The sequence below is a fragment of the Haemaphysalis longicornis genome, unplaced genomic scaffold (genome assembly GCF_048455015.1).
Source record: "Haemaphysalis longicornis isolate Haplotype H1 unplaced genomic scaffold, Haemaphysalis longicornis Haplotype H1 scaffold_2, whole genome shotgun sequence".
Taxonomy (NCBI): Eukaryota; Metazoa; Arthropoda; class Arachnida; order Ixodida; family Ixodidae; genus Haemaphysalis; species Haemaphysalis longicornis.
Genome location: NW_027526295.1, coordinates 254,935,159 through 254,954,070, shown reverse-complemented (window position 1 = coordinate 254,954,070; position 18,912 = coordinate 254,935,159). Strand labels below are relative to the sequence as shown.

General features: G+C 43.6%; 1 protein-coding gene across 1 annotated transcript in view; it reads left to right on the top strand.

Moving 5' to 3' along the window:
- Nucleotides 1–18,415, top strand: part of LOC144168599 (chitinase-3-like protein 1) — a 60,526-nt gene extending 42,111 nt beyond the window's left edge. Inside the window, exons 4-9 of the mRNA XM_077697549.1 lie at nt 1,753–1,897; nt 4,126–4,250; nt 12,475–12,634; nt 14,844–15,017; nt 16,908–17,030; nt 18,245–18,415. Coding sequence (XP_077553675.1) covers nt 1,753–1,897; nt 4,126–4,250; nt 12,475–12,634; nt 14,844–15,017; nt 16,908–17,030; nt 18,245–18,415 — 898 coding nt within the window. The remainder of the gene's footprint in view (nt 1–1,752; nt 1,898–4,125; nt 4,251–12,474; nt 12,635–14,843; nt 15,018–16,907; nt 17,031–18,244) is intronic.
- The last annotated feature ends 497 nt before the right edge of the window (nt 18,416–18,912 follow it).

Sequence of the window (18,912 nt, the reverse complement as noted above, 5' to 3'; positions counted from 1 at the left end):
TGCGTTCCAATTTACCGTTTAGACAGCTTCGTTGCCGTCTTCGCGGACAGTACGCCATGTTAAGCCCCGTTCCAATTCGAACGAAGCAGTCAACGAAGACTGCTTCGAGGAGACAGCATCGAAGTCAGCAACGATGCAGGCTACCTTCCTTTCTAAACTGAAAAACGACGCCAGCGCCACCTTTTTGCGTTTTTAGGTTGAAACAAAAGCACGTGTTCCTTTATTTAAATATTTAGTATAACTTAATAGTGATGAAGATGACTTTGCCTAATTTTTAAACTACCTAACGTTTCTAATAACAACGGTAATATTAGTTACGAAACTTGCGGCTGCCTCAACTTAACATGTCTGCTACCACGCTGTCCGACGCTGTCGTCTGCGCTGGTGTTGCGTTTGCGACCGCGGCGCCGTTCCAATTTTATTCCTTTAGACGTCTAGTTAGACTGCTTCGTAGACTGTCTACCAAGCTGTCTGCGAATTGGAACGCAGCATGGGTTTTCCTGCAGTGCATTTTTATTGTGTCAGCACAGATACAGAATGTCGGCAAACTATTTGCGTTGATCTGCACAGGAGCGTTGATCTGTCAACGGAGAGAATGACTCGAGAGTACAGAACCATACAGACCAGAGAGGGCGCGGAACCGTAAAGAATGTCGGCTGTTGGCACCGATGCCTTCGCTACGGTGCCGAAGTTAGCAGGGCGACAGCAAGTCAAAGCGCGGCGAGCAAGCCTCAACGCCATATCAACGGGCTCAGTGACTCCCGCAACCGCCTGCACGCATTGCAAAACTGTGCGCCAGTGCAGGACAGCAAAGCAGGCAGTCGCAACAAGGCACGTGCATCGGGCGGACCCGGCGGACCCTCAAATTAGGTAGACAGAGGGACGAGATGGTCACACTGTCTGAAAGATCCACCGATAAATGCTCAATTAAGAGTAAAGACGCGAGTCTTTCTTAGGCTACTTAAACGAGAAAATTTTTATCTGTGTGTCTGGGAAAAGGGAATTTATTACAAACCACATATCAGTGTGCAGCGAATAGTGGCAACAGCGTTGCCCTAAAAACAAAAAAAAAACAACTAGAGAATTTATTACAAACCACATATCAGGGTGCAGCGACTAGTGATAACAGCGCTGCGCTAAAAACAAAAAAAAAAGCAATCAGGTTCCAAATAGTCCGGCATTCAACACACATACAACAAAAGCAATTGTGCCTCTCGTTGTTAGGGTACTTATTTTTACCAAAAGCGTACGTGATCATGCAATTAATTCAGCATTTATATTGTGTGAGGTGTCTACATTGGTGTATTCATATTTCACTTCCATTTCTAAAATTTGCACGATACATTCTATTTATGTTCCGTACATGGTGCATATTTTATTATGCATCTGCATTAGCTAGGTGTCAATTTTGCACTGATGCTGATAATGGGTAGCGTAAAGATGCTGATTGTGTTTTAAAAACTACATGCGCTACCACAGAAAAATTTTACTTAATAATAAAAATAAATCCAAAAGTAATCACGAGAATGTTTGACTGAATGCACGTTCCCCAACAGATTAACGAGAAAAACTGGGCGTGCTGAAACCTAATCTAGGCTAAACAGCGCAAAAAAAGACAAGGACAGACAGATATGCACGACATGTACTGTGCGACAGCGCAGCTCCTATCGTGTATATCTCTCTGTCCTTGTCTTTTTTTTAGTTGTTTTGCCTAGGTTCCTCAACAGGCATCATGAAGTTTTTCTTTGACAGGTTTGTTAACTCATCTGTGACGTTCCTTCGCAAATATGGATTCGACGGCCTAGACGTGGACTGGGAATACCCTGGACACTATAAAAACAACCCTATAACAAAAAATGCTTCCGAAGACAAGGGAAATTTCGTGCTTCTTCTCGAGGTGATTCTACTACCATTGCTGTCTTTGACTTAGCTGACTTTTAATGCTAATATATATTTCGTGCCACTTAATTTTCACTCTGACACAATGCCTGGTAAAATGGAAACGAATATTTACTTTGTTTAAAAGCATACAGTAAAAGCCGGTTAATTGGAATTGCAAAAAAAAAGAAGACACCTGAGTTCGAAGTAGTGAAAGTTCGAACTAGCAAAGCGAAGGACGGAATTTGCACAAGGCGATTGGAGAGCAGTAGAGCACGTCAACAATTGCATGGTTAAAGAAGTCCGCCAGTGACGCCTGCCTTTTAACTTTGAATGCGAAAGCCAGCTCTTTTTGTCAATGAGCGAATGTAACACAAGGCCTCCTCTTTGCCTTCTTCGAAACTGAAGAAAAGCAGGGCGGCAGCCCATCCGGTCATTGCTGCCGAGTGACGGCCTAGACTTGTGCTTCGTACACCCCCTTCTCGTGCTCACTGGCAGCGATGGGTCCTACGCTTCTAATTTTAGAAATGGTGTCATCCGTCCGCGTGCTCCACACCTTGAATTCCTATCGACGTAGTCCCCAAAGAGACTTTTTCAAAAATGTCCGTCGTGGGGGTTTTAGATTGTTTTTACCTGATTTAACCTATCTCTCAATTTTCTTTTATCTTCGGAGGCGACGCAGCCACTGTGGGCCGCAGGCTTGTTTGTTCGCAATACAAATTTTTCTGGTCTTCGCATCCATGTAAGCGCAACGGCAATGCGCTGCTAGAAACATAGCATGGAGTTTCAGTAAAGAAGAAAGGTCGTCTTTTGCCGTAGCTGGCAAGGGTGATTCATCGACCTTATTCCAAGTGGAGGGAAGAGCAAGATTATGCACCACTACTCGGGAGGAACAGTGTCGTTTATTCTGCTCCTCGCTCAAAAGCTGAGCGAAATGAGTCCCTCTCTTAATTGTTGAACATGACTAATGCGCTGGACAAGTACGTTTTCCATGACCTAGATTGGACATCGATGTGATTGTGCTAGGGAGGACCAGATAATGATCGGGATTTCGGATCGGACGGCAAGAGGGAGAGCACTGCTTCGTCCATTATTTTGTAGCACAACGGGGGAAAAAATACTTGGGATAATCATCCTTCTTGACACATGGCGTCAAGTCACAGAATGAACTATGGCCGGAATAATGGTCCAGCTTCTTATCCAGAATGCTGGTGATTTGAATCACTTTTTCAGAAGCGTAAAGTGGAAGGATGAGAAGGAGCATCAAAACTTTTCTGGTGAACTGGAGTGGCGTTTCAGCCGCAGAAGTAGCAAAAAACAAACGGCGTTATCGTACCGGTCTCCATCAACCTTACTGGTTATGTTTGCTTCCATGAACGTTGTAAGACATGCTGTTGCTCTTTACACTGAAGAGCGTAGTTAGGAGCGCGATAAAGGTTTCGGAGTGCCAGGTTTCCTTTATTCCCGGTTCTTATTAGCGCAAGAAGCAGAATGGCGTAGCGGATGCCGTTGATAAGATTCGACCGCGTCACTACCGTCAGAACTGCAATGGCGAGACATATAATGGCGCTATACTTGTCGCGGGCCTTAATGGCATTTCTCGCTACGTCACGAGCGACATGAGGAGGTGGGATTCCGATACCACGCATACTATGAAACCCCGCTGTATTAGCCCTCCGGTCGTTTCTTAGTAGCGCACTGGGGAGCGTGACCATTATACCTCTACTGACCTGCGAGGGAAACCACGCATGAACACGCAGCAAATATTCCAGTTATGCATGTGGGTATAAAAACATAACGTTGGACCAGACGCACGATGCGGATGATTTTAATTTCTGTTGAAACCTCCAATCCTTCTCTTCCACGTGGTATTTTGCAGAATAACCTGTCACTCTGACGTGGAATGTGCATTACAAAATACAGTGCGACATTAATTGCAAAATACGCGCAAAATACATTTAGAAAACTCAAGATCTTTAGAGTTCCTAATGGGAAAAGTTAAGGGAAACTCAGACATTGGGTGAATTAATATTCGTACGAGTAAACAATAATGTTTACGACTTAAGAATGATCATGACGGAAGCAGTATATTACGTTTAAAAGTAGGGAAGCAATACTGGTATTGCGGCCGTTGGCAAGCGGTATTGACCGTGAATATTGCATTCTCTCCATGGTCGAGTAACTAACACGAATAATCGCAAATCGACCAGCTAACTTGTATTTTTAATGAACATTTTTCCCCAACAGGAACTACACAAAGCTTTTACAAACAAATCAGATCCGGAATACTGCGGAGACTTGCTGCTGTCAGTCCCTGTATCAGCCACGAAGATTCACATAGACTGGGGATACAACATAAGTGGCATTTCAAAGTAAGCATAAATAATGTGAACGTTATGCTATTTCTAATTCTTTTTTTTTCCTTCTGATGTTGTTCTTCTGCAATCAAAAGGCTCAAATTGCACTAAGTTTGGGACTCGTCTGTTCGGCGCAGATTTCAATACGTTGTGAAATATATTCGTGGAAAGCAAAATATACGAACCAATCAGTAATTATATGTCATTGTTAACTCGTTGTATTTCTGTACGTCCGTGAACGTTCTTTAAAAATGCGCTTGCATAAACACACGTTGAAAAAGGGCTTAACGTATTCAGAAGAACTGCTCCAACACATTGTTAACTGCTAGCTGTTACGAAAGCCTGAGCAGATACATGTTTCTAAATGCAGGCTTAATACAAACGTTATCTTTTTAAAAAGGCATATACACTCCCACTGTGTGATCCGTATCGTAGTGCTTTATCATCTTTCTTCGTGTGGCTCTCTGAGCACAACCACTGTAGAATTGGAGTGTTGCCTGCTCCAGAGGTAAGCATCATCCCAGATACCGAAGAGCTACACTAGAAAGGTCGAACCGTGCTAGAAATGCTTCTAGGTACACAAACAGTACTCCCTCATCCGAGAAGTTCTAGCCACCCTGGTGTAGTTGCTGGCGCCCAGCTCCCATGATTAAACAATGCAGCTGTCGGCCCTCAGTTCCCAGCAGCTGTAGAGCGGCGGTCAGGCCAGCACACAGCAGAGAATGCCAAGAATCTCTTGGCCCAAACAGGCCACCTTTAGAACTTGACCCTGGCAATGTTCAACGCACGCACTCTGTTTAGAGAGGGAAGCTACATGTACTATTAGAGGATATTTCGGACTTTACGTGGTATATTATAGGGTTAAGCGAAGTTTTTAGAAAAGCAGAAGGCTTCATGCAGTGTTGTACGGAACCGCGTTCCAGGGAACGGCGTTCCTGGAACTAGTTTCTGTTTGGAGGAACGGAGGAACGCCACCGTTCCATTAAGGGTCGGTGCAACTGTAACGGTAACTCGTTAGGTTTATGAAGGAACGGCAAGAACGTCGTTCCTTCTGCAAACGTTACATTGCTAGGATTTGACTGTTTTTGATGCCAATGCTCAAGTATAAAAATCCATAATTCGCTACTGTGTTTCTCTTCCCACAAGCTTGCCCATCAGCGGAACGTACTTCCTCGAAAGTCTAAGGCGGAAGGATAACCACGCAGCGGGCGGCAGTGTGTGCTTGCTTTCATGCCGGTTGAGCTTACGCGGCGTGCGACGGGTGAATAGCGCAGTCGCCAGAATGCTTTTCACCTTTCATCATTTGTCTGGAGAGGCTGCAGGGTGCGCGTGTGGGCGATAGAATTCTTCCCTGCGGGGCGGTGCTGCAGGTCCCTTGTGAAACCACCATATCTCTATATTTTCACCGCATTAGTGCGCGCGAGGCGCGGGTGCGTTGCTGTCGTGGGAGTTGCGCTTGAGGGGAGGTCATTCGAAGGGTCACCGCAGTGTTTCGGGATGCTGGACTGCTCGAAGTTACAGAGTACGCACGCAGTTCGTCATGGCGTGGTCTGTCGCCGATCTGGCGGGAATGGGTCGATTGTAATACACGCGTCGTGTTGACACGCGTAATACACGCGTGTAATACACGCGTGTATTTGTAATACACGCGTCGTGTTGACAAAGGACAGGAATTTTTATTTATTTTTATTTATTGGTACTGCAGGCCAATATTTAGGCCCAGGCAGGAGTGGCAACAATACAAAAATACTAAGCAAAACAGCTCTAGCATCGTCACATACAATGTAGGAGGTACATAAAATACATAAAAAAACTTCATACAATACAAGAACAGACAGCAATCACTTCATAACTCAGTGCAGCCCTAAGCAAACAATTTCGTCCTTGTAGGGCATAATTTCGTCGCGTGTCGCGTGAACGTGGACGGTCAGCGTTCAGAGTTTCTTTAGTGTGTCCGTTTCAACCTGTGCTTTGATTTTTTTTGTAGTGTAAATGTTTTTTACGTACGTGATTAGGCTCCGCGTTATTTATTGTGCTTTTTCCTTACGCGTATTTTTAACCACAGCAACTGATTTGTGCGTCGAGTCCACATATTTGGCTATCTGTGGTTGTTTTTTTATCTACTACCCTGATTGTGTTCGGTATACTTTGTAATTCTTGCGTGTAGATTTGATGTGTGACTACGCGTTTGACTTTTATTTTTTCTTCTTGTTGTCGTCTTCCTTACTTAAACTTGTATTTCGAACCTCGTAGCCATTACTTGTTCTTCTGTGTTTTGTTACTCGCAAATTTCTGTGTATGATCCGCAAAGCTTGACTTTTGTAACCCGCTTACTAAATTCCCTGCAAAGGACCTGTAAAATATTTTAAATAAACTGCAATATTGAATAATCTTTCATTAAACGCTTATGTATTGTTCGTTTCGACACAGTTTCTTAATCAAGAAATGTAATGATGTTCGGCGTGGGAGTAACTTTTTATTTGCACATCTGAAGCGCACTAACCTAACTGCGCATTTGTAAGACCGAAGAGGAAAGTGCCATATGTGTTGCACACATACTAGACGAGCACCGAAATCGCAGTTAGATATGTCTGGATTTTGTCCGGTGCTCCCTGAAAAAATTCGTCTAGGAGCGTTTCTTTAGATTCTTTTTATCTCCAGATAATCTGCTGCCAGCAATGTTCCTATTTGTATAATATACGTAGTTCGGTGTGAGTTTTAAATTTCTAACTTTATTTCGCCTAACGATTATCCGACACCATATTTTAATTTAAAAATGAAATGTAACGTTAATGTAGCGACACGTTCCAATTTTCGAAAAGGATTCGAACTGGAACGCCTTCCTTTCGCAATAAAGGAACTTGTAACGGGAACTCGTTTCAAAATTGGGAAGCAACGAGGAACGAGCTTTTGTTCCTATTTTAAAGGAACGTGTACAAGACTGGCTTCATGCAGCTGACTAGCGGACATAGTCTGCGCTGCAGTAGACCTCAAGAGCAGAAAGAACACTTGGTGGGATTCTTAACCCACATAAAAATAGCAGGAAACGTGGAGGAGTTTTCAGCATTAACAAAAAAGTCGCACCATTGTCATCAAATTAAACAAGAGGTACAGGTTAAAGATGGTAAAGGCCTATGCGCAAAAAACTAGCTACGAGGACAAAGCCGTAGACATTTTTTTACGAAGAGGTCGAATCACGTGGGCAGCTTTTTTAATACAAAATCCCACGTTTGGTTGCACGCGCTGAAACCGAAACTGCAACTGGCCGCATTAACAACGTCCCAATTAAACAACCGTCGTACGCTGAAACCAATGAGGAGTGTACATATGAAAAGTAGGTCATTTGCTACTTATCGCAACAACAAAACCAAGATGCAAAATTTTTGTGGCAGTGCCCCTTTAAAAATGAGAAGCACGACGCGAATCTTTTGCGACCGGAACCGGAAGTGACTTAATCGGAAGCGACGTTCTTCTAAAATGTCTTCCCTTCCAGGTATGACGTGCTCGGCTGTATCGTGTAGTGTGTATATAGCTGAATCACTAAGCCAAGCATTAAACTTGAAAATGGCGACAAATTAGAATAAAGTCTCATAAAATGTGTCGGTGAAACTTTTTCCCGGAGGTTTTCCTTTTACAAATCAGTTAATACCGCTGACGAGTTCTTGAGTGAGAATTGCTTGCCAAGAAAGTCGAAATCTTCCTCGCTGAATTTAAGGAGGCTTAAGATTTGTCTTTGCATTCTTCACTGAGTACATTTTTGAACTTGGAAGAGGTTTGAGTAATAATATATGAGTGCCGTCATGATCAGGCCAGTAGCAGCTGTAATCGCATCACTGCATTGATTCTCCAGTACCCGTTTAGACAAGGCATGACGGTGCTCATGGCTTCGGGACCGCCGGCATGGTTTCTGTTCAGCAAAATACTGAGATCTCGCCGGCACGGCTTCCCACGAAAGCCTGTAATTGAACTCGAAGGGCATATCAAAAAGTATGCACACACAGTTAAAGTCCGCCAATACGTTTAAAGGAGCCATGAAGACAAAACACAAGTTTGGTTCATTCAAAGGATTCCTTCTTTAGAATCATACTGACACCACTTTTAACGTAAACTTCGCCCAAATAAGCTATCTAATTAGGAAAAAGGGAATATGGCCGTGTGACCCACTAGCTCATTTCCAGCAAAAGAACCTATGATGTCATACCAGCCAGCTCTGCGATTGGCGGAGGCCGGCAAAAGCAAACGCAAATCAGGCATAGCTTATAAGCTTGCCGAACGAACTGTTTGCACCTAAATTTCGGACACATTCTTTTTAAAGCAGTAAGAATGGTGGGAGAAACAGTGGAAGTTACGAAAGCACAAGCAAAAACAGAAGTACCGGTGTGTACTGCTGTTGGTACTGCGCGCACTATGCTCCGTTTAGGTGCACAGGACTGCGGGGCTTTGGGGTTTCCTCGGACGACACTGGCCGATTGAGAAAAGCAACGGCGTCTGATGAGACCATATTTGTCGATCGAGCACTATGTTTCACGAAACGATTATTTTCTCCCAGAACAAGTACAAGCCAGGTTTAAATACGGTAAAAAACAAATCAAAAGCAGAAAACGGCTTGATGTGGTATGGTGGCGCCATCTAGGTTCACTAACGGTAAACAAGGCTTCGCAATCGGCGTCACAGCGGTCGGTTCCTGTGATATCACTGGAGACCACAAAAATACACGATTTAACCGAAAAAATATGTTTTAATTTAAATTGATTATTTTCTCAGTGAATAAAGCATCGTTGGCATCCGGACAAGCGCTGGGGGCACTATAAAACACAAAATATTTCGTATAAAACAAACTTATATTTTACCTGCATGGCCCCTTCAAGTGACTGAGCGCGCAGGTGGCTCTAAAGTGATATTTTTTTCTTCTTCACCATTTTTAAGAGAGTGTAAACTGCCAAAATAAACCTGAGAACTGCCTTCAACTGGCTGTATGTCATTTGCGCAGACCTCGACTTACATGTGTGTGCGCAAGTACTACTTGTTAAGGAACAGAGCTTTTATTACGTTGCTTACGGTGCAAATAAATGTAAAATGAGGGTCTTGTACAAGGTCAGTTTTTCTGGGGAAAACAGGTGATATCATTGGCAGAGTTCGTATAAAATTTCTTGGGGAACCTAAATAGGGTTACGTGATTTGATGAAGAGTACCTGGAGATAATTATCCAATACATCTTTAATAGTTTGTTGTGTATGCGTGTTTCTTCGTCTTTTGGCACGAATTACTTTGACAGACCAGTGCCCAGTCACCTGTACTGTGACATCGCATTTTGGTGTGTCCCTTCGCTTTCATTTCTTCGCCTTTTGGCTAGAATGAATTCAACAAACAGGGCGGTAACACATACGGCTGGTTCCCCTGAATCAGTTATCTACGCGGCTGGAACACTTTTGTTCAACTCACCAGCCACCGCCAGCACGTGTCACGCGGCACGCACAATTTCAACTTTTGTTCCACCGCTGCCAACATGCGATAGTAGCGCAGTGGTAAATCACTCGGATCCTACACTGGAGAGCGGGGTTCAAATTTCCTTGCAAGCTCAAATACGCTTTTAAACACGACAGTCTTTCCTGGGTTATTTGAACGCGAAAATTTTGGTCCATCCGTCTGTCTGTCTGTCTGTCTGTCTGTCTGTCTGTCTGTCTGTCACTCGATTCAGCCGCCCGACCAAAGTGAAAAAATCTGCACAATAGGTTTATGTACCCACCGCAAAACCTAAACGCGCCTAAGTCCGGTGGCAATGTTCATAGTTGTCAACATTGTTGAACAAGAACAAAACATTACGCAAATATCAAATAAAAATCAATAAATAAGTGACATTTGCGGCTTACCAATTGATAGACTTGCATTGTATTGCATTTGTAGTGTCCCTTATGTATATAAATTCATGGATGCTGGATTTTTGCAATAGCAAGTGCTATTGCCACTGCAGAAAAAAATTCCCTCCTTCGCCTGCTGTTGTATGCGCCGCTATAGGTTCTGGGGGAATTTTAAGAAATGAAACGGCAAAAGTGACGAAATGTTTTAACAGATAGGCTCCACGTTCCGGTTGGAAGGCGTGCAGAGTAGTGCAACGTGGTTCTGTAACGGTTGGAGTAGGGTGCCTCGATTCACGCGTGTCTCAGCCGTACGGCGGCGCTGGCATCGAGGCCGCCGGCCTAGAGCAGTGGAACGCGGTAAATGTAAATTGAATTGAGCAAAACTCTATCGCGTTTATCTTGGGGGGGAGCGAGACGGGAAGGAACAGCATTAGAGGTGAGCGGAAGAGACAAGGGAGGCATTTATTTGGCAGGGGCGCCAGACGACTATCGTCTTTCGTCGACATTTGCAACAAAAGGAGCAGATATGTGGCCAAATTTTAAAGCGAAGCTTTTTACCTCTACCCCCCAATGGTTCTGTCGTGACTGTTGGTGTCAGCAGAAAGCTCCTGCGAACAAATAACAGACGTTACTGGCACCGCCAGAAATAAAACCTGGAACGAATAGAGAAACGGAGCGAGAGCCCGTTGTTTTACCGACTGAGCTACGGGCCCCTGCGGAGATGGAGGAGACAGACGGTGCCCTTACAGAACACATCTGCGTGTTCACCCTCTTCGTTCTCGCTGAATGCCACGTGATAGCGCCAAGCGACCTCGGCAGCCACTCTGCACTCCGTCCACGGCACGTGTAGCGTTCATGTGCGCGCCTTGCGCATGCGCTAGGAATTATAAAAATTAAAGGAAGCTCACACCAACGCATGGTATCTCACTTCTCCTCCACCTCTGCCACCGATCTCGTCGCCTCCATCGGCGGCGGAAGAGACGGAGAAGTGAGATACCATAACAACGGGTTTGAGCTTCCTTTAATTTTATAAAAAAGTTTCCAGTCATGTGCTTCACCAATACAACTCAACCAACCACCGTTTATGGATAATGTATTGATTTAACTTTTGCAAAGAAAATCTCTTTGAAGTAATAAAGGGTGTGGGTAAGTGCATTTCACTTGTCTCTGGTTTCCCTCTTTTAGAGCCACGTGTGTGAATTCAAGTGATGTCGCACGGGTAATCGTTGTGGGTGTCGCTTACTGCTTCGCTTTCCAACCACCCCCACAGAGTGGATTGGCGGGCATATTTTTATATCTTCTTTGTCACGGCGGCTATTTCCTGCACCGGAAAAGAACACTTAATGGATTTTGGTACCATGAAAAAGAACACACACATCGTACAGTGAAGGGCAACATCAATATTTCTGCGAAGCATTTTCTGCAGAATAGCGCAACGTACCACGAGAGCACTCCTTTTTCATCTTGGTGAACTTGCCTGTGTTCCTACAAGCGGTCACCATACGGCAACACTCATTTCATCATCAGGGCTCTACGTTCAAGCAAACGAATGATAAACTTAAATTTACAAGGAACAAGCACTATGTAAATAAATCTGAGGAAAGAAGTTAATTGTTAAACACATTGCCCTGCATGAAGTAAAGGCTCTGCTCTCCAATTCAGTCGCGTTGCAGTAGTCTAGATGGGGAACTACCGGGCAGCACGAACGTTTATCCCTTTGATGCCCAATGTTTCTCAGGAGCAACAACTCAAACACTATTTTTTCACCCGCACTTTGTAGTTTTTTCGACATTTAACACCATTTATCGACAACAAAGGATTCCGGACCTTTAAAATTAAAGAAGAGAGGGCAGCACGTAGTTAAGTGTGCTAAAAAAATGCTGTTTACGTGTGTCAACTTGCACCGAGCCTGAGTGGGCTAGTTACAGGTAGACGAAACTGTGCAATGTCATTGTTGTTACAAATGATAGCAATGCAAACTTTACGTTATGGTCTGCACTTGAACCATAAATCATGGTTATCAAGGTAGCTTTATTTTTCAAGGGATATATGGCCAGCCAGTGCCCAGTGTTGTCCAATGCCCAGTGTGTCCTAGTGTCCGTCCTAATGAACCAAAATTTTTTGTGACATCATATTTGTGATCGGAAGTCTTTTTAGATCACAAAAGCTTCTCACATGGAAAATAAAGAAAATTTGGGCATCACAGGGTTATGCGGCACTTGTATTGTTGCCTTTATACGTATGCTAGTTTCTATTCCTGGCTACTGTTTTCAACCGCCGTCACGTAATTTTTAAGTGCTTTTTAGATGCAGTAAAATTGTTTCTTACGCCCATGCTTTGATCTTTTACTGTTCTCTCTTTTGTGGTGTCTTTTGGTGCAGGCACGTTGACTTTATTAGCCTAATGTGCTATAACTACCACCTGTACCAGACGTACAGAAACTACACAAGGCACAATAGTCCATTGTTTGAAAACAAAGAGGAATTGAACAGCTCACGAATAAGTTATGCAGACAAGAGATTATTCTCCACGGCCTACGTTGTAAGTTTTATTCTTTTCACGTTCTGATAGCTTCGCGATAGTAGTTAATGAAAAAAATACTGAAAAATGTAGAATGTTCCTGAGTAGTCTAAAGAGAAACAGAAAGAGATGAAACGTTTATTAAAATTATTTATGGTGTTCTTGGAAGAGTAGTATTAAATGTTATCAAGGTAAAAACGCAATGTAAAGAATGTTTTCATTCAACTTGAAGGTCCCTTCTCACTTAAATTATGGAGAGTAAAAATTAAGAAAACAGATATAACGGGAGAGGAATTTGGCAAAATATATTGTTTGAACGGAACTCTACCTATATAAATGGTGACAATTAGTTTGTGGTTGCTTGTAAGGAAAAACTCTGAGAAGTTGGCTTGTAATATATAGTCCTAGATGGCCCACAATATTCTGTATACAATCAAACTACAAAAGAACAGGCCGAGATAGGTGAAATGGTGCGTAAAGTTTGTGTCCATGTGTTTATCTGTATCTGCCCTTCTAAGCCGACAATCCTTGGTCATCTTTCCGTAGATGTTGTTAAGCAGCAACACCACAACACCCCCCCCCCTCCCCGCCCGCCATAAGTATGCAGAACTTATCCTCATTAAATGCCTAGGAAAGCAATCCATACCGTGGCCACAACTGAATCTCAACGCTGAAGTATCCCAAACCCTCCACAGGATAAACCAGCCACTAAATCTACAAATCTAGATGGGCGAAGGTGTTTGATGGCAAGCACCAGATATTACCTTTAAACCTTGCTGAACGCGGGAAAACATTCACTCCAGTCTACGTAACCTAGCTCAGGGGCGAACATGCTGAGGGAAGAGCAACTGAAACATTGAAATTTCACTTCTACAGAGACATAGAAGGCTCCTTTGATCACATCGTTACCTCAGGGTCTGCGTGAGCTGATGGAGAGCGCAGGGGGAATAGATGCCGCATCTGGAGCCCTGAACATAGAGTTTCACACTTGAGCTCCCAACCCCCTTTTCCCAGACTCCTAATATTTGTACTGAAGAAAGATTTTTATGTCTCTTTCTCTCTCTGAGCAAAAAACCAGAACGTTCAGTCCGGCCATGCAATTATTTAATAAGCTCTTTCAAAAACTGACACTGTCGCCTTCTTCTTCAAATTGACCAGAACCCCGTAGACGCAATCGGTCCACCAACATCTTAAACCACAGCAGCGTAGATGGCATCTGTCTTTCCTGTGCCACGGCGATTGAATCAGTTGCGGCTCTTCGCTAACGTTCAGTACGTGGAAAACGCAAATCATAAATGCAGTAACTCCGTTATAAAAGGCTCCCTCAGTGTCGAAGTAATGGTACCACGTCGTACATCTTGAGACCTAAACCAAGATGTCGCCTGCAACTTCTTTTTACGTTGAATAGATTTGTTGTGCAGTCTCTCTGGCTTATTTGGCTGAAAAAAAAAGCTTTCGTCAGCGCTGAGGAACCTGGACTCTCGGCGGCCAATTTCGGAGGGAAAGATTCTGTGCCACTGGCCTTCTCAGTCATCCGGTCAGAAGGCGACTAAGGAACTATTACGTTTTCTACGGGCGACGAACTTGAACACTAGGCTATAGACTGAGAGCCTCCAGTGTCAATCACTGTCAGTGCCTCAGTGCTGGGCATACGTGTCAGGTCCAACTTTTACTCTTTTTTTCCTCTCTCTTTTTTGCCCATTTCCCCTTTCGCCCGTGCAGGATAGCAAACTAGGCTCTAGCCAGGTTAACTTTCCTGCCTTTCTTCTACATTCTTCCTTCCTTCCTTCTTCTCTGGCTTATTTATTTCTGCTGTGCTACCCCTCTCGAAGGAAATCCGGCGTACGTCATTGCCATCATATTGGGAACCCGGGAAAACCTACTAATGGCGGATGCACAAACAGACGAAAAAGGGATCATTCCGGAGACTAACATAGCTTTGAACCTTAGTTTCAGACGCACCGTTTTGAGCACGCGACTGGCGAGCAAGAGGTACAACCTATTTTCGACCAAATTAATTTGCTCACAGCTCACAAAAGGCTTTGTAAATGACAAGAACATGCTACGGCAGCCGTACTCTACTCTAAGAAAGCGCTCATTTTTTAACCAGGGGCGTCAGAGTGGCGCCACGCTGACTTTACGCCGCCGTACAGTCAAGTTCGCGTTTAATTGATGTGTGACGTATGCCACTGTTTCTCTCCCGTAAATTATGCCTATTTTTTCTGCTCAGAACTGGACTGTTCATTACTTGTTAAAACTGGGCCTAAACAAGAGCAAGTTGAATGTCGGCCTGCCGGTGTTTGGGAGAACATTTACTTTAGCGAACAAGTCAGACCACGATTTTCTGGCGCCAGCCAGTGGGCCCGGACCAGGACGTAGCAACGGTATGGTAGAGTACAATTGGGTAAGCGTCATTTTTGTATAGATAACAGCATTTTGTATGCACAAAAATTGACCTTGTATACATAACGCCTTGCTGTGGAAACAAATGTTCACTGGAATTAGTAAATGACCAAGCCAGATCCGTGCATTTTGTGTATGTCACTTCATATATGATGGCTGCAATGAATTAGTTCAAATAGTAGAAAGGAAAAACACAAATGATATCTACAAGAGAACACAACGGACATACATCCGCATAGAAATAAATATTGCTATACACTATCTGTACCCTATAGTGATTTGCTGCCTATCGGCACCCGCACATGGGTTCAGGCTAACGCACATTTCTCAAAAGGTTAAAACTGCTCACAAATGAATCCTATATAACGTTTTTACATAATACTGAACGTGAGGCAGCGATTGTAGGTTTTGACGAAAATCATGTAAAAGGCAGGCCATTCATGAAGTAAACACGACAAAAAATACAGGGTAAATTCAACGCTTCTGCATAGCACATAATAATTTTCCGCGGAATCTATCATCTAAAATGACTGTCGGGAAAGGGCACACCACAAAACTCACTTCCCCACTCCTTTTCCGCACAGGAGTTGTGTTTTGTTCCTTAAAACTCTCTTAAAAAATTTAAAGCAATTAAAACTTTTTCTCAACGTGAAAGCTGTCAAGTATGAAGCAGTGATTCGCCAGAGGGCGCTGTGGGGCTCTCTCTAGACCAATTTCAGTATCATCCTGGCGTTGATACCAAACGTAGTTTGGAGAGGACGTCGCAGCCACTGAAAAAGCCTATATTAAACCCACTGGATGCAGTTTCATTCATTTGGGGTAATAATGCGTTAAGTGATGATTTATTCCCTATTTTATATTATTGTGGACTTTTTTCCGGCTCAGCAACGGCAGCTTCCGTGGCAACGGCTCAGCGCAAAAAATATCCCATACGATTTGCACATAACTGACGTGTGGCTCGGCGCAATGGGACTTACATCGGTTTCTAACGCGAGGGACCCACGTTCGATCCCAACCAGGGGAAGCGGTGATCTTTTCGAAGCCTCTGTTTAGGTGCATGACGCCTCGTACGATCTACGACGAAAAGCCAGGCCCCTGGAATGCTCCGCACTTAAAAGTACGATTCCCACCAGATTATCACAAATACGAGCACAGCGTTTCGGCTGCAATAATTAGAAAGGTAGTGTTATTATAGTACGTTCGGAGATTTTGCCCGCGCTGAGTACGGAAACCTAAAAGAGTCGTACCGTGTATTAAAGCGAACTTTAGGTAGAAGATTCAACAGTTGGCGTTGGAAATTTTATGTCAAGTGTAACATGCTCTAACTGTGCGGCGCCAAAGTACAGATATTAAAATTGTCTTCTCCATTGAACACGGAATTGTTTTAAGCGATGGATTGCTTAGCACAAAATTACTGTAATAGAGAATTTTATGCTTCATAGAGGTAATATTAGGCTTCCGCTTTAAAAATAATTAAAAGGTATAACCTTATTCATTGCCTTTCGTTCATGTTTCAAGCCTTGTTCTGCAAAACACTGTACTGCGGTTCAGAAAGCTCAACTATTTCACGTTGAAGTAGGCGAAAACCGTCCAGGTTTGAATATGGTTGCACAAAAAATAACTTTTATTGTTGTCCTCGCATATTTAGGCCGCCAGTTTAGCGGCCTTAAATAAATGCACTTTTACAAGCAGGCTGACACCTCAGGGGCAACAAAAAACAATTTGAGGCTGCCGTTGCACTGACAGTGACGTTGACGCTGCATAAGCTGCACGAACTGTTATTTAATTTTTGTTATGAAGAAATAAAGTATCTGTCATTTCTTTGAGCGTCGTTGTCAGGTGTCGGGACTACGCAGTAAATGGTAGCCATGCACGGAGAATATTCGTGCAGGTTTGCATGTTCGTGAAGGAGAACGGCACAACATCCAGATACGACGACAAAGTTGTTGCTCCGTATGCCTACAACGAAACTGTATGGGTTGCCTACAACGAGGAGAAAGCAATCACTGCCAAGGTTTGTGCAAATTCCATTCCAGATAATAAAATCGGGGCGCAATTTCCCGAGTGGTTCTACAAGCTTACGCTTTCTTCAACTCCGAATCGAGAGCCGTCGGGCTCATCGTTGTCATTTTCTCAGCCCCATGAAATACAAATTTTACGGTGGAACACAACGTTTCGGAGGAGGCCGAAGAAAATTTGCAGCAACTTCGGGTAAAAACGTTGTGAAAGGTGCTGACGACAATCTGTAGCAACTTCAGGTAGCAAATGACACACAGCTTCGCTAGTGCGGCAGGAAAAAACAACCAAATAAGTTCGCCTAAAATATTTAGTCTGCTAAACCAGATCGCCGCAATATAATTAACCAAATACTGAAACTGGAATATATTACAACACTAGAAAACATGTGCAAGAAAAACCATCATTAAAACGCGCACGAACACGATCTGGCCTTAAGGCCGACAGAGCTACCAATTACAATGCTAGAAAACATGTGCAAGAAAAACCATCATTAAAACGCACACGAACACGATCTGGCCTTAAGGCCGACAGAGCTACCAATTATAATGCTGAGGCTTTCTGTCATGAATAAGGCTCCGGGTTTTCATCATCACCTACAAATTGGTGTGTGCTACCATCGAATGCGACTTGCTCTGTAAAAAATGAACACTGCAAAATCTTTAAGGGATTTTCTGGCTCTTTCTGGAGAGCCTGGAAGCCGCTGAGTGATCACGTGAGCTGCAAAAATGTGTCAGATTTGAAGCATATCGCTGATATCTTTTAGTTGAATAGTATAAATATTTTTGGGATCCTTCCTTAGTTCGTCAGATTGCCAAAATTCAGCGTTTCCGCTCGGCTTCTAGAAGTTTGTGTGTGCGCGTTCATTTCTTAGCTCTTTCTAAAACTGCAAAAACGCAGAGGACATAATCGCATACTGTATTCGCATGCTTGCGCGTACAATAATTTCACAGCACAATTAGCGTAATAATTCTAAGAATAGGGCTTCATGGTGACGATCTGCATAATTGTGAAGCAGTCCACGTCCTGCTAAAAATTTACAGGGCTCTAAAATTCTTATCTTTGCTTTTCTCGAAAGGAAGGCATTGATCAAAACATATGTGCAAACATGGAACCCTTAATAGACAAAACCGCATTCAGGCTGTGCTGGTTTTCCTATTTAATATGCCGGATCTGTAATGTCTTAAAGTTACTTGGCGTTTACCGTTACAGGTCTTATGGGCTATTTCCAGTGGTTACGGTGGATTAGTAACCTACACACTCAATTTTGACGATGTCGACAACGCCTGCGGAGGAGGGCACTACCCCATTCATACGTTGATTCGCAGTTTGCTCCTGTACGGTGACATTCCGCTGAAGAGCGCGAATAAAGAATTGACGTGATAAATTGATGTCGAATTAAAACGAAGGATTATGCGAACATTTGTCTAGTAAAATCAAGTGTTGCTTTCCATGTCAACTGTATAATGCGCGAATACCAGGAGGATCGATCGCAGGAAATGTGTGCGCGTGTCTGAAACTTCCGAAGCGTCCAAAGCCTGTTCGCATGCTCTGAACCAACAGTTGACGCACCTGGGAGCAGTAACACTAATGTAGAGCGAGCGCCTAAAGAGGCAGAGGCAGAGCTAGTGCAGCTAACACGATAGAGGATGGGTGAAATTAGCATGCGCTGCGACTGCGCAGTGGAAACAATCGACTGATCTTTATGTGGATATTACAACAAATCTGCTTCCGCTCGGCCCACTGTATTGTTTCGTGCTTTTGGCACTTTCCCACCCATGTCATGTTTCCTTTTATGCAGACAAGAGGCTTTCCTGCAATTGCGCAACCATTTTCTGATCCACTGATCTTGAATCAGCCATAATGTGAACTGCGAGTTG